The sequence below is a fragment of the Cervus canadensis genome, chromosome 19 (genome assembly GCF_019320065.1).
Source record: "Cervus canadensis isolate Bull #8, Minnesota chromosome 19, ASM1932006v1, whole genome shotgun sequence".
NCBI classification, from domain to species: domain Eukaryota; kingdom Metazoa; phylum Chordata; class Mammalia; order Artiodactyla; family Cervidae; genus Cervus; species Cervus canadensis.
The window spans coordinates 6,079,816-6,093,666 of NC_057404.1; the positions used below are offsets into that span (position 1 = coordinate 6,079,816).

General features: G+C 45.7%; 1 protein-coding gene across 1 annotated transcript; it reads right to left on the bottom strand.

The window, feature by feature from the left end:
- Nucleotides 1-1,711: 1,711 nt before the first annotated feature.
- Nucleotides 1,712-13,455, bottom strand: UCHL1 (ubiquitin C-terminal hydrolase L1). Its single transcript, XM_043438600.1, has 9 exons — nucleotides 13,308-13,455; nucleotides 13,168-13,179; nucleotides 12,579-12,707; nucleotides 9,641-9,791; nucleotides 7,653-7,738; nucleotides 7,528-7,575; nucleotides 6,638-6,704; nucleotides 5,673-5,731; nucleotides 1,712-2,143 (listed from the first exon to the last, which is right to left on the bottom strand). The coding sequence occupies exons 1-9, from the start codon at nucleotides 13,338-13,340 to the stop codon at nucleotides 2,057-2,059; spliced, it is 672 nt and encodes a 223-aa protein (XP_043294535.1). The 5' UTR covers nucleotides 13,341-13,455; the 3' UTR covers nucleotides 1,712-2,056.
- Between the last annotated feature and the right edge of the window lie 396 nt (nucleotides 13,456-13,851).

A 13,851-nucleotide genomic window follows, 5' to 3' on the forward strand; every position in this document is an offset into this window, starting at 1 on the left:
CATTTCCTTCTCCATAGTTAAGGTTTATTAAAATGGCAAATACATTAGTTTTTTTAAAAACCTCTGAAAAGAAATCACTAAGAAAAAAAAAAAGCGTCATTGATTGAGGTATGTCAAAGGGACACAGGAGCCAACTGAAATAGCTCTCAATGTCCAAAGCTAGAACAGTTAGAACACGAGGTACTAAATGATAACCCAGAGTATAAAATATCCAGTTCATACTGATTACATAAACAGGCGACAAGAGACAAAGCTCCCTTACAAAAGAATTCTGAATAATTTATAGATACTGCACCTTCAAGGAGAGACAGAGCTTAATCCAGCTCCCTGCTCCTACAGGGGGCGCTGTGCAGACCTTCTTCTACTATACAGTGGGGTCGGGGCGGGAGCTTTACTATGCACAAACGCAACCACTACCCAGCCGGGTGATCAAGGCCAACATAAACATGAGGCAAGCTGGTATGTACTCTTCATATGACATGATGAGACCAGCACTTTACCTGTGGTGTTCCACCGCCCAAACTCATAACCTTAGTTATGAGAATACTGGGCAAATCCCAAGAGGGGCATCCTACCAAACACTTGACCAGTACTCCTCAAAACTGTCAAGTCTGAGACACTGTCATAGCCAAGAGGAACCTTAAGAGTATTTTGGGTGCGATCCTCAAAAGGAAAAAGACAGTAAGTAAAAACAAAAGCAATTTGAATCAGGTGAGAACTTCAGTCAACAGTATTTTCAACGTGAAGTGAAAACCGTTCATGTCCTACTCTTTGCGATGCCATGGACTGTAGCCCACCAGGCTCCTCTGTCCATGAAATTCTCCAGGCAAGAATACTGGAGTGGGTAGCCGTTCCCTTCTCCAAGGAATCTTCCTGACCCAAGTCTCCGTATGGCAGGCAGATTCTTTACCAGCTGAGCTACCAGGGAAGCCCATATTATCAATCAGTTCATTAACCGTGACAAATGTGAAGATGAAATGGGGTAAATGGATGAGGGGGTATGTTAGTTGCTCAGCTGTGTCCACCTCTTTGCGACCCCATGGACTGCAGCCCACCAGGCTCCTCTGTCCATGGGAATTCTTGCAATACTGGAGTGAGTTGCCATTCCTTTCTCCAGGGGATCTTCTCCACGAAGGGAATGAAGCCGGGTCTCCGGCATTGCAGATGTTTTAGCATTTGCGCCAATGGATGAGGGGTACATGAGAACTCTAATATCTTCTGTTTTTCTTTAAAATTACTTATAGCATAAGGAACATGATCACTAACACTGCATTAACCTTGTAAGGGGACAGGTAGTTACTAGTCTTATCGTGGTAATCACTTAATGATGTATTTAAATGTTGAATCACTATGTTGTACATCTGAAACTAACAATGTATTATCAATTTATTTCAGTAAAAATAACTGCTCCAAAAGGTCTAATTAAAAAAAAAAAAAAAAACTATAGGAACACACAATAACATATACATTTGGGTAAACTCCAGGAGTTGGTGATGGACAGGGAGGCCTGGTGTGCTGCAGTTCATGGGGACACAAAGAGTCAGACACGACTGAGCGACTGGACTGATAGGAAAAAATCTAAAATCACACTGAACTGATATTTTCATGGTAATTTTATTCCCAGTACTGTATAAGTTCTTACACGGAAGGTATATATGTAATTGCTATGAAACTTTGGGATACATTGGTGGGAAGAAAAAATGAAAACCAGTTTAGGCTTATCTCTTTATCAGCAGAAAAATTTTATTCCTTTCAAGGACAAACCACATCCAAGGCCTTAACTTACAGACACAAACCAAAGTAGCCATTAAAGCGTGAGATACTGAGGTACAAGACACAGGGCGGGGAGCGCTTCGCCATCGCAGGCTGACGCCAAACTCGCTCCATCCACAGCCGAGCTCTGCCGGCCGGGGGCGTGGTGGAGGCTAATTGCTGATCTGCGGACCCGAAGGAAGACGCTGTGGTCTACAAGTACTGAAGCATTGCATACCGGCTTTGGGGGGAGACGCGTTCACAATGGAGGGAAGAGGGGTGAAGCAGAGTGCCCCGGCGGGCATTAGGCTGCCTTGCAGAGGGCCACAGCGGAGAAGCGAACCTCCCCCTGCTCACGCGCAGTGAATTCTCTGCAGACCTTGGCGGCGTCCTGAGGAGGAGAGTTGGGAATTCAGTTCCGAACACCACCAGCTCACAATGAACACTTCAAGGGAAAACGATCACTGAGACCCGCAAAGTGCACCCTGACCGACTTTAAACCTCCCAACAAACTTGAAAACCAGGGCTTAAAACAAGAGGGAAAAAAAACATCAGGTGATGGGAAAGACAAGGACCCACCCACATCACAGACGTGGCTTCGGAAGCTCTGACTGTTACCACGAGCAAATGCTCTGTGCGCCTGCCACCGTGGGCCTGGTTGTGACAAGTATGCCCTCTTTCCCTCAAATCCAGAGACAGAAAATTGGTTTCTCTTCATTAGGGAAAAGTAAACATTTTGGTGGTGGTATTGTGTCCCACTCTTGCGACCCCATGGACTGTAGCCCGCCAGGTTCCTCCATCCCTGGGATTCTCCAGGCACGAATACTGGAGTGGGTTGCCATTTCCTTCTCCAGGGAAAAGTAAACATTCTACAAAATTTAAATATCTGGTATTCCAGGTACAGGTAAATGATAACTGCTTAGATATTTAGGGAATGCCATGAATCACTAATTTTAAAACCCAAATTACAAAGAATAAGGACAGAAAATTGATCCCAATGTTACCTGCTGAATGCTAGGGTTTAAATGTATTGGAATCAGAATATCAATCACTGTTCAATTTGTAAAAAGTCCAGTAGAAAGCCCAACCAAAATATTAAATATAAGACCTTTAAGAGGCTATTGGATACCCTGACAGAAAACAACCATGGAACATCAGTTCCCAAGGTCTAAAATATCACCAACTTGATGAGTTTCGGCCCTTAAAAAGCATGAACCATATCCTGGTTTTCTTCCAGGTTTTGCACCACTCAGAAAAACTGTAGGGGATCTAAAGTAACATTCTATCAGAATTTTTAATACACTGGTATTACAGACTGCCTTCCCCAAGTCCACTTTCCTTTAGGACCCATAGTGTTCATTAACATGAAGAGTGTGCCTCTAAAGACAATAGCCAACTGCTACATACACAATAAGCAGTGACCTAATTCACTCCAATTTAAGATACTTGGGTTAAGTTTATGTATTTTCTCACCAGTTTAGCAAGTTTATTTGGAGTATAACCTAGGGCTTTTCCCTGACAGCTCGGTTGGTAAAGAACCCCCCTGCAACACAGGAGACCCCGGTTCGACTCCTGGGTCGGGAAGATCTGCTGTAAAAGGTAGAGGCTACCCACTCCCGTGTTCCTGGGCTTCCCTGGTGACAGTAAAGAACCTGCCTTCAATGGGGGAGACCTGGGTTTGATCCCTGGGTTGGGAAGAGCCACTGGAGAAGGGAAAGGCTACCCACTCCAGTATTCTGGCCTGGAGAGTTCCCTGGACTGTACAGTCCATGGGGTTGCAAAGAGTTGGACACGACCGGGCAACTTTCACTTTCACTTAGATAACCTAAAACATCTTTAACCATATAGGACCAGTCTTAGGAAAAGAATTCCCACTGATTAAGATGCTGGCTGACTGTAATATAGCTTTTTTTTTTTTTTTTTTTTTTAACAAAAAGGTTTTTACCTTCCCCACACCTCATAAATTCTACTCGCAGAAGAGTTTCAGGTACTCTATGAAGAGCACGTTTTATGGTACAGGCATACCGCATTTTATTGCACTTCACTTTACTGGGCTTTGAAGATACTGCCTTTTCTTTTCACACAAATTGAAGGTTTGTAACACCCCTACATGGAGTCAGTCTCCTGGCAGCACTTCCCCAGCGCATTTGCTCACTTGGTTGTGTGTGTCACATTTTGGTAACTCTCATAGTATTTCAAACTTTTCATTAATATTAAACTTGTTATGGTCGTCAGTAATCTTTGATGTTCCTATTGCAAAAATGCTGACTCACTGAAGGCTCAGATCATAGCAATTCTTAACAGTATTTTAAATTAAGCTCTGCATATTGTTTTTTTTAGACATAACACTATTGCACACTTAAACATAGTTTTTATATACACTGGGAAACCAAAAAAATTCAATTTTATTTACTGTGATGGTCTGGAACCAAACCCACAATGTGAGGCATAGGATAACCTTAGGCAGGAGTTAAGTATACACCTGGGAAACTTTAATCCAAATAGGATCCAACGAGAATTACTGCCCCTATTCTTTTTCTCTCCCATAAGTGAATCCTAACTCTCATGCAAACCCCCATCCTGTTTCTCTAGGTCTATTTCTCATTCCATATCACCATTCTCATGTACCCCTGGTATATCCAAGGATTAGCTCTGACTCATCTCAGGTGTATATGAAAGCTGGCTAGAGAAAGTGACCCTCCCTCCAAGAATGGCATCATTTGGTCCACTAACACCTGGAGGTCAGCAGGCCATGTTCCAAAGACAGGTCTATCATAAAGGCAGTATCGTACAGTGGCTAAGAGCACAGACTCTAAAGATAGACCAACTAGATTTGAAGCTTGATTTGACAGCTTGTCATTGACCGTGGGCATCACTTACCTCTGCACTTCAGCTTCCTCATCTGTAAAATGTGAGTAACTACCTCAGAGCATCATTAAAAGGACTCTGTGAAACAAGTAATGTAGAACAGCATCTAGCCTGGAGTCGGCAAACTGCAATGTGTGGGCCAAATCCAGCCAGCTGCCTATTTTTGTGAATAAAGTTTAAGTGGAACACAGCCATACGCATTCATTTAGACATTGCCTATGGGCTGCCTTGGAGCCGTCACAGAAGTGAATACATGCAACAGAGCCCATATGCCACAGGAAGCCTAAAATATTTCCTGGCTCGTCACAGAGAAAAGTTTTTGCCAACTCCTTGTCTGCACATAAGCACGCAGAAGAGTTTAGCTTTGATTACGACAAATGAAGAAATTACATCTTAACATCATGTTCAATTTTATTACAATTAAGCAATTTCCCTTTATAAGAGCAAACTGAATCAACTCTAGATTCATTTTTAGGGTGAAGTGGACTAATCCGCCAGCCCTGTTTTAGAATTAAGAGCTGTCTGCAGTCACCTGTACCAGGATAGTTACACAGTGACCCTGGATCTTAAAGTTCTCTTCAGGCATGTGTGAATTTGCTTCTTTTGACCTGTTAACAGTGGAGCGACCAGGTGGGAAGAAAAAACTCCAGAGTTAACTACCTAACCAGAATTCACAGTTCAAGACTGACCCACACTCAGCGGTCAGAGAGGGATAAGGCAAGGCTTGGGTTGCTGTTCCCTGAGTCTGAGTCACTGGCTATGATGTAATCTGACAAAAGGACAATTGTCACCTTAATCCCACAGGAAGTAGAATGACTTTCAGGCTAATTCTAACTGTGGGCTAAAGACAGAACTCGAGACAGATTATTAATCAGTGCCACTCTGAAGCATAAAATGAGGTAGAAAGAATTACTAAGATGATCTTTAAGCCCTAAAGACTGCTCTTATCCCAGATGATTGATGCTGGCTGTACCAAAAGAAAGCCTGCCTTTCAGAAGAGACAACTGGCTAACACAATGTGGGCCCCAGTGGAAATGGATGCCGAAGATTACCTGCAGCAGCGAGTCCTCTGAGCTGGTGCCATGGTTCACCGGGAAAGGCATCCGTCCATCTGAAACAGAGAAGCCAGGCACGTCGGTTCTCTCTGCGTGTTTTCTGGCCACTGGGCTTGTCCCACGTAAAGGCTAGCTTTAGATTCTTCCAAATACAACTACCCCTCCCACCGAGGGAAGGCTGCCTACAAACAGGCTGGAAATGAGGTTCAAGTGTTCCTAACATCCATCCCAGACATTCTAATCTACAAGCGCCAGGACCACACAAGCCCAACCTAGCGACCTAACATCTGGGCTTGTGGCCATCTCTTGGGGAGAACCACAGTGCAAAAGTTAGATGCAGTCTGTGAGATACAGGGAAGGTGGAGGCAAGACAAAGGGATCTTTGAGATTTCACGTGTCCCTCAACAACTGCTGAATGGCCCAAGTTTTCTTTGCCCTTGCTTGCCCACAGGTAGTATCTTGACTTGAGATAACACAGGTGCAAGTCTTTCCCCATTAATAAAGGGGATGACTCCTAAAACAGAGTTGGATGATCTTCCTTGTTGCCTGTAAAACCAGCTCGTAGGAATTACCCCAACATATCTAAATTCTTTTTACACAGATCAGGTCATGTTTAAGTATTTATTTCCTTCTAAAATCCTTGTCCAAAAAGGATGATGGTGGAGACTCTATACTGGTGATGCTACAGTAGAAGGTAGAAGACAGAATCTGAATGCATATCTTAAAGCAGCTGACCAATTCTCTTCACTGGTTTGTGACTAAATCCATTCATTCTACTGGTCAGCTGCCTGAGGGAGGTACTCTGGGCATGACAAGGGTTAAATGCCCCCATAAGAATACCATGGTGTTCCAGCTTCTTAAAGATATACTAAGTGCGGCCATAAAGGCCCACACCAGTACTGTAAGAGGAACTGTGTGTGAGAATGCATGCAGTTATATTAGATTCCAAAAGTGAAACATACCAAGTTCATAGAGGTGGCCATCCACATTGTTAAACAGAATAAAATGGAAGTTCACTTTGTCATCTACCTGAAGAGAAACAAGACGTATTTTCGAAAATGAGAATTTTTATTGTTATATACTGCATTTAAAAATAAAGCTGAAAGAAAAAATTAAGATATAAATGGCATAACATTGCATAGTTTAAGGTGTACAATCTGTTGATCTGATATCTGTATTTTGCAATATACAATAAGCAGGACCTAATCTGTTAAAAAATAAAAGTCCCTAAGTGGAATATGCTTGAACCAACTTGCCTGTGTATTATTTTAAATGATTAGAGCTAATATCTATTTCCAATATATTAGGTTTTATTCTAAGACCATTAAAGTAGATACACAGTAACTAACAGAACTCTTAAGACTTGCTTTTTACTGAGGAGGAAATGAAGACTTCAGGAGGATAAGCATCTCACCCAAGGTCAAGACTAGATAGTGACAGAGCCAACTAGGGTTGAACAAATTTAAATCTAACAGTTGACTCGAAGGCTCTGTTATTATTGGTACCTAAGTCATCTAGAAACTGAGTCCTTGCTGGTCTAGTTTGCTCTCCAACTAAGAGTATCTAAAATGTTCATTACTAAGAAGGGTGTTACTCACTCTACTAGACCCATTTGAGTCTACATAAAACATTATCAGCCTCAATTTACTCAAGACTGTGTCAAGTGCCAATCAGAGATTTTGCAGAGCCATTTTTATGAACAGGTCTGGTCAAGGCATTATTCTGGTAGAACTTTCTGGCATTCCTCGGCCTTGAGTAGACACATGTGCTGGATCCTGGGGAGAGGTTTTCGCACATGTTTCTGGGGAAACACAGAGGTCACCTGGATCGCCTGGCTTTAACTTGTATTTACCCGACATTGGCCTTCCTGTGCCACGGCATCGTGGGCTGCCTGAATGGCCTGCGGAAAACAGAGAAGAGTCAGCACAGAAACCTCCAGAGGACTAAAGATCAATGTTCTAGAAGTTCCCTTCCTACCTCATTCTTTTCAAAGCACTTTGCTCTATCTTCAGGGGACAACTTCTCTGTCTCAGAAAGAAACTGTTTCAGAACGGACCCATCCTCTGGGGGAAAAAACACAAAATCATCATCAGTACAGGTATAGTGTGAACGGGTGCACGTTTACTGATGACCGAAGACATCGCATCCTTGGTCATGTTTGGCAACCTGCGATTTTACCATGGCCTCAAAAGACGGGAATGAGCTGTCCCCTCCCCAGCCTCTCTCCAACCACTCCCTTCTCACTGCATTCAAACCAGAGCACTCTCCCTTCTTCTAAGGTTCAGGCTCCTCCTTACATCTTCTCCCTGGCTCCCGAACCCCTTCATCTTCCACCTCACCCTCATCTCTTTGATCACATCTGTTACGGCACTGATCCAACTGTAGCACGTATCTGTGAGATTTTTGATGCCATGAAGGCAGAATTGTCTTGTCTAGTCCTCTGTCATCTACAGCAGCTACCAACGCATAATGCATGTTTACTACATACATGATGCAACATTCAAACCTAGTAATGGTTCTCAAACCAAGACTTATTTCAGGGCAAAGAAAAGCAATCTTAGTAATAGGGTTATCCAGATAGACATCAACCTAAAGACCTGAAATGCACCTAACAGTTTGGCCTAGAAGAGCTGACTGGCCGATGGTTGGTGTAACATTTTTCCATTGCTCAGTGTGTATGAAGCAACAACAACTGGCATTTCTAAAGACCTTGCTTTGAATTTTCAGCTCTAAACTTCATCAGATTTGCTAAATGCACACCATTCAAAATTAGGAAGTCATAGGAAACTCCTCGTAACTTTATGAGGAGGACTATGACTCAGATTAAGCCTATCCGTCAGGACCACGTTTACAGAATGACAGTATGTGCAGGTGAGGGAATACAGCTTTCTAAACAAAATGATACTCACTGCAGAAGAGATAAAAAGGACCAAGCTACAACTTCTTAATATGACTATGCTGAGTCAATTATTTGAAAAAGTAGCTTCTCAAAGATCTGGTCCCTTTATGGCTGGATAACCCCCTCCTTTTTAATTTCAAAATTATACAGAGAGTAGAGAGTCTGGCCACAATTCCTTTGTTAAAAAAGGATCTGACCTGCGACAAACAACAACATGGACTCTTAGATGAAGTTATTCAGTTCTCAGCCACCCCCACCCACCGTCTATATCAGGAGTTGGCAAACTGCTGCTGCCTATCTTTGTAAATAAAGTTTTACTGGAACACAGCCGCATCCACTGCTTTACATCTTGTCTAAGGCCGCTCTTCTAGCGCTACAAGGGCAGAGAACATAGGGCCCTCAAAGCCTAAACGACTTACTCTCCAGCTTTTAAATGTGTTGACCCTTGGCCTAAATCATAATACAATGCCATGTACTTTAGCACTGTTAGCTCCGTTAACTGAGCTTCTGCCCACTTCAGGGCTAAGACTCGTCTCTTCTACGCCCTCCACAGCACCCGCTGGAGGCAGGCTAAAACCCCTGATGCAGCTTTGTTCAGAGACGGACCTTTCAAGGTGCTGGGCTGTGGCTATGCGTCTGCAGGCTCTCCTGCTGCTTTAGGCCATGTTAGCTCTCCTGTTGCTTATGAGACACTGCACCAGTAAACAAAGGCCCTAAAGGCTGGTATTTTATGGCTTAACATCAACTCTAGCTCTTCAGAATTGTTGAGACTAGACCAGGAGCACATGAGAATCACAACAATTTGCTGTCTGTTCATGGGAGAGCCCAAGAGTCTGCCACTCCAGGTGGAGGAAGCCACACCATGCTTCTTAGAAAAGGAGCTTCCCTTCCTCAAAAGAGAAGGCACAATGAGAATTCACCTGCTGATCCTATATGCCTAAGTAGGTTTTCAAAAAAAAAGGTTAAGGCAATGGTTTTGCCGAGTAGACCCTTGCGAGTGTTGGAAGGAGGCACTGTGGCTAACTGAAGACCAACCAGAGGATAACTGGCCTCAAAACCCACTCACCGAACTCCAGCTTGTCCCGATTATTGGCCACCGCGTGAATGAGTCCGATGGTTCCACAGGAGTTGCCAATGGTCTGCTTCATGAAGTACACCTTGGGACTGACTTCTTGTCCCTTCAGCTCTTCAATTTGTTTTTTCCTGAAGTTCTCATGCTGTGAGTTCAAGAAGACATTTTTACATCTCAAAATGCAAACGCAAAGCACAGACGGCAGCACAGTGAGTTACAGGGCCTAAACGGAGACACAGGCGGGATGTGTGACCAGGAGTCTCGGTCCGAGGTGCTGGCCGGCACCCGGAGGATGGCCCGTCTGCCTCCCGTACCAAGTCAGCGCGTGGGGTTCTGAGAGGGGCAGACACCCCACCCCGCGGCTGCACCGCAGTAGCAGTCCTGGATTGTAGCCCAAGCTTGTCTAGACACCACTGCCACCTTTTAGCTTGAGATGGATGGCGTGATTAAGTCAGAAAAACAGACAAGTTCATTCTTTCCTTCCTTTTAACACCAACAACTGCATCTCACACATGCATTCCCATCAAGCACTGGTCAACTGAAAGCCCAAGAGCACCAGCTAGTTTATACCTCGTTATTCTCTGAAGTTATTCTAGTCCAAGTACGTGTCACTTCAAAAACAAAACAGAACTATAGAAAGGAACAATTTAAAGAAATTCATGACTCCTTCATCTTTTTAATAAAAAACTGCCTGCAGTGCAAAGACACGGGTTTGATACCCAGGTCAGGGAGATCCCCTGGAGAAGGAAATGGCAACCCATTCCAGTTATTCTTGCCTGGGAATCACATGGACAGAGGAGCCTGGTGGGTTACAGTCCATGGGGTTGCGAAGAGTCGGACACGACTGAGCAACTAAACAACTTTTAGGGAGGAAAGACAACTGGTCTAGCATGCTGGATTGTGAGTTCACAAAAATTTCTCTGTAAGAAATCGGAGACACTTGTTTCTTTGCCAATTATACACTACAGAAACGCTAATTTTTACAACCAGTATAAATCGTACAGAACCCCAGAAGTCCATAGATTTCTAATTCTAGTAGCCTTACATTATTTCACATGGAATTGAAGTTTCAGCTTTGTCTGTGGTACCATCAGAGGAATAAGCTCTCTTGTCACATAAGATCAACAAACTCCAAGTAGTAGGAAGTTCTAGCATCATGTATCTATCTACTGTACTTGAATTGAGCTTCCATCGACTGTTAAGGATTTTCACTTTTCTAAAAAAAAGATTTAATTTTTCATAACGGGGTAGCATCATCCTTTATGGTTGTCTGAACTCTGGCATGGTGACACTTCTGTAAATATTTCATGATCATTTAAAATGTTTTATAAGTAGTCCATTTAGGATTTCACAATATTCTTGGACAAAATTAGATGCTTTCTAAATTAACATTAGCTTTTTGCAAGTCCACCTATAAACCTCAACTGGTTTTGAATTTGCTTCACTATTTAGCCCAGGAGGTGTTTTGCTTAGCCCAAGTGTTCTGCGTTGCAAAATAGGCATTCACTGAATCTGGTAGACTTAACTAGAGCTAAAGGAAAAAGTATCAAGCTCTCTCAAGCACAAAATGTTCAATCCAGAATGTTCTCTAGCCAAGAGCTGCTTGATCCAGCAAAATGAGACCAGCAGGCTTTTGTAAGACAAATACGCTTCTCCACTGCCTCCCAGAGGCCTTGCCTTTGAAGGCTGCTGCTCAAAAACCCCGAGTCATCATGGTTCCTCTAATAAGAACCCTCTGTGAGAGGCTCCTATGAGAGAAAACTGCATTCGATTTGATCTACAGGGAGCATACTTTGACTTGCAATCATCCGGGAACTCCATTTTCACCTAAGTGAAAATTCAGTAACAAACATGTCAGCGGGATTATCCTAATAGCTCTGAATAACTGTTTTTGACCCCCAATACTTGGCCCATTGGACGAACGCCTGAACTTTCCAAAGGTTTAATTTATGCTGAGGATGTTTCTAGAAATGTCGCTTTAGGACGCTGCTTGAGTTAAACTCACTGTTTGGAATGATGCCCCATAGGCTAATGCCCCCGGAGTGTCAATTAAGCAAAATTCAACCACTCCTAAATCAGGGATCCAGCGGCAGCACTTGAACACAGACAAAGCCATGCTCATTAGTGGGGTTCCGTACATCCAAGACCATCACCCTAGCTACCTTTTTATATCTGATACTCAGTCTTTGAGATACATCCATGCACACTTGCAGGAGGAAGACCACCTAAAGAGAAATGAAAAAGCATTTCCAAGACAGGCCTAATGTCCACCTGTTCAATGAGCTACAAGGTCAGCGAGTTAGAAGGTGATTTCCACACAGGAACCAGGCACAGTGATTAAGCTTTAGAAGAACACATAAGAGGGACTGAAAAACACAAGTGCGTAAGCTGTAGGGAGTGGAGGGTTGGGAAGAAACCCCTGCATCCACCGAAGGTCCAGGCAGAGGGGCGTAAAAATTAAAGAACCTATTGTTTCCTTGGGGTTTAGGCATGCCGGGATCCCTCCATTTTACACCAAGGTGGGAGTCTGAGACAGAACCCGACAATAAAACGACAGATCACAGGCCTTAAAGGCCAACAATCGGCCAGCCACTCCTTGGCGTGAAAAGCTAGGAAAAGCCTAGGTTCAACCTGCCTCACGAGTAGGATGAACAATCTTCCGGGATAATAAAGATGATGGAACTGAGATGCTGTTTCTCTTCCAAGTTGAAGGCAACGCGGATGGACGCGAGACAACGCAATAAACTCAATCAACAGGACCCCCAGGGAGTAGAACCACGAAAGTGTGAGTTCTCCCTCCATCCCCGACAAGGAGAAGGCAGTGTGCCAGGCCTGGGGGGCCGGGACGGGAGGAGACCCTGCGCCGTCCTCACCGCCTCGCTCGGGTTCGGGGGCAGCGCGGAGCCTGCGCAGCCGGGGCCCCACGCCCTACCTGCGCCGTGAGCGGGAAGAGCAGCAGCAGCGCGCAGGCCGGCGCCGGCACCGAGCCCAGAGACTCCTCCTCCAGGCCCAGGACGTCCTCGAAGCGCCACTGGCCGGCGACCCCCAGCCGGCTCAGCACCTGCGGAGAGGAGAGGCGGCGGCCGAGTGCGGAGACCCGCCGGGGCGAGCAGCGCGGGAGGCGGGGAGGCGGTGCAGCATCCCGCGCCCCGCCCCGGGCCCGGGAGGAGCGCGGCGCCGCCCCGCCCCGCCCCCGCCGGGCGCAGTGACACAGCACAAAGCGCGGCCCACACGTGGCTCCCGCGACGCCCGGGCATCCCAGCCCGCGCGCCCCGCGCCACGCCCTCGGGAGCGCGGCCTGGCGCTCGCCTCGGGGCCCGGCCTCCTCCAGCCCACCTCCCACCGGTTCCGCAGAGTCACCGCCGCCCCCCATGCAGCAGCAGGAGGACGGCGCCCGGGCCGCGCCCCAGCCCCGCCGCCTCTGGAGTGCGCAGGGGGCCGCTGGGTCTCCGCGAAACAGCCGAGGGCGCCTCGGCGCTCCCGGGGGGAGGGGGACAGAGGCAGCGCGAGACGTCACTCACTTTGTTCAGCATCTGAAAAGCAAATGCAAAGAAAAAAAAATGCAAAGATAAAAGCAGTCAGCGATACGCTACCTAGCGAGGGCTGAGCCTCGGCCCTGCGCTCCCCGCCACCCCCGGGTAGCCGTGCACCTGGCGCTCACCTCGGGGTTAATCTCCATCGGTTTGAGCTGCATCTTCGCGGACCTCGAAAGGAGCAGAACCCAGAGAAGCGAAAAAACAGCGAGCGGAGCCGCCCAGGCTGCCGCTATAAGGCGCCGGCCTGACGCACTGTGGGTGCCTGCGCAGGGGGAGCAAAGGCAAAACCAAGCGAGGGGAAACGGTCAGTCGCAGCCAAATGGGCACGAATCCCCCCATGCGCAGCACGAAGTGGTACGGCCTAGCCCCCAAACCTTGCAGTCTCACTTGCTGGTGAGATAATCTCGTGGTTGTGAAGATGGGTTTTGTTGGTAGGTGTTTCTTGCATGTGTGGATCAGTCCTTTTGATGCAGTCTAATTTTTTGCGAAGTTTCTGGAAAACCACGCTTTCGACCATCCCAATTACCTGAAAGCTTAGAGTCTCTGAAGCATTGAGAAAAAAACCAAATTCAACAGGTATATATTTAATATGAATATAAATATGTCTTCCAAATCTAGCTGCAGTTTGCATTTGACCTTAAATAATTCATCCTCCATGTTAAATCAAAC

Coding starts and splice junctions, on each gene's coding strand:
- UCHL1 (XM_043438600.1), bottom strand. CDS start 13,340: ATGCAGCTCAAACCGATGGAGATTAACCCCGAG. Junction 6,705..7,527: donor CACAGGAAGGCCAATGTCGG/GTAAATACAAGT, acceptor GTTTCTCTTCAG/GTAGATGACAAAGTGAACTT. Junction 2,144..5,672: donor CAGAGGACTCGCTGCTGCAG/GTAATCTTCGGC, acceptor TCTCCTCCTCAG/GACGCCGCCAAGGTCTGCAG.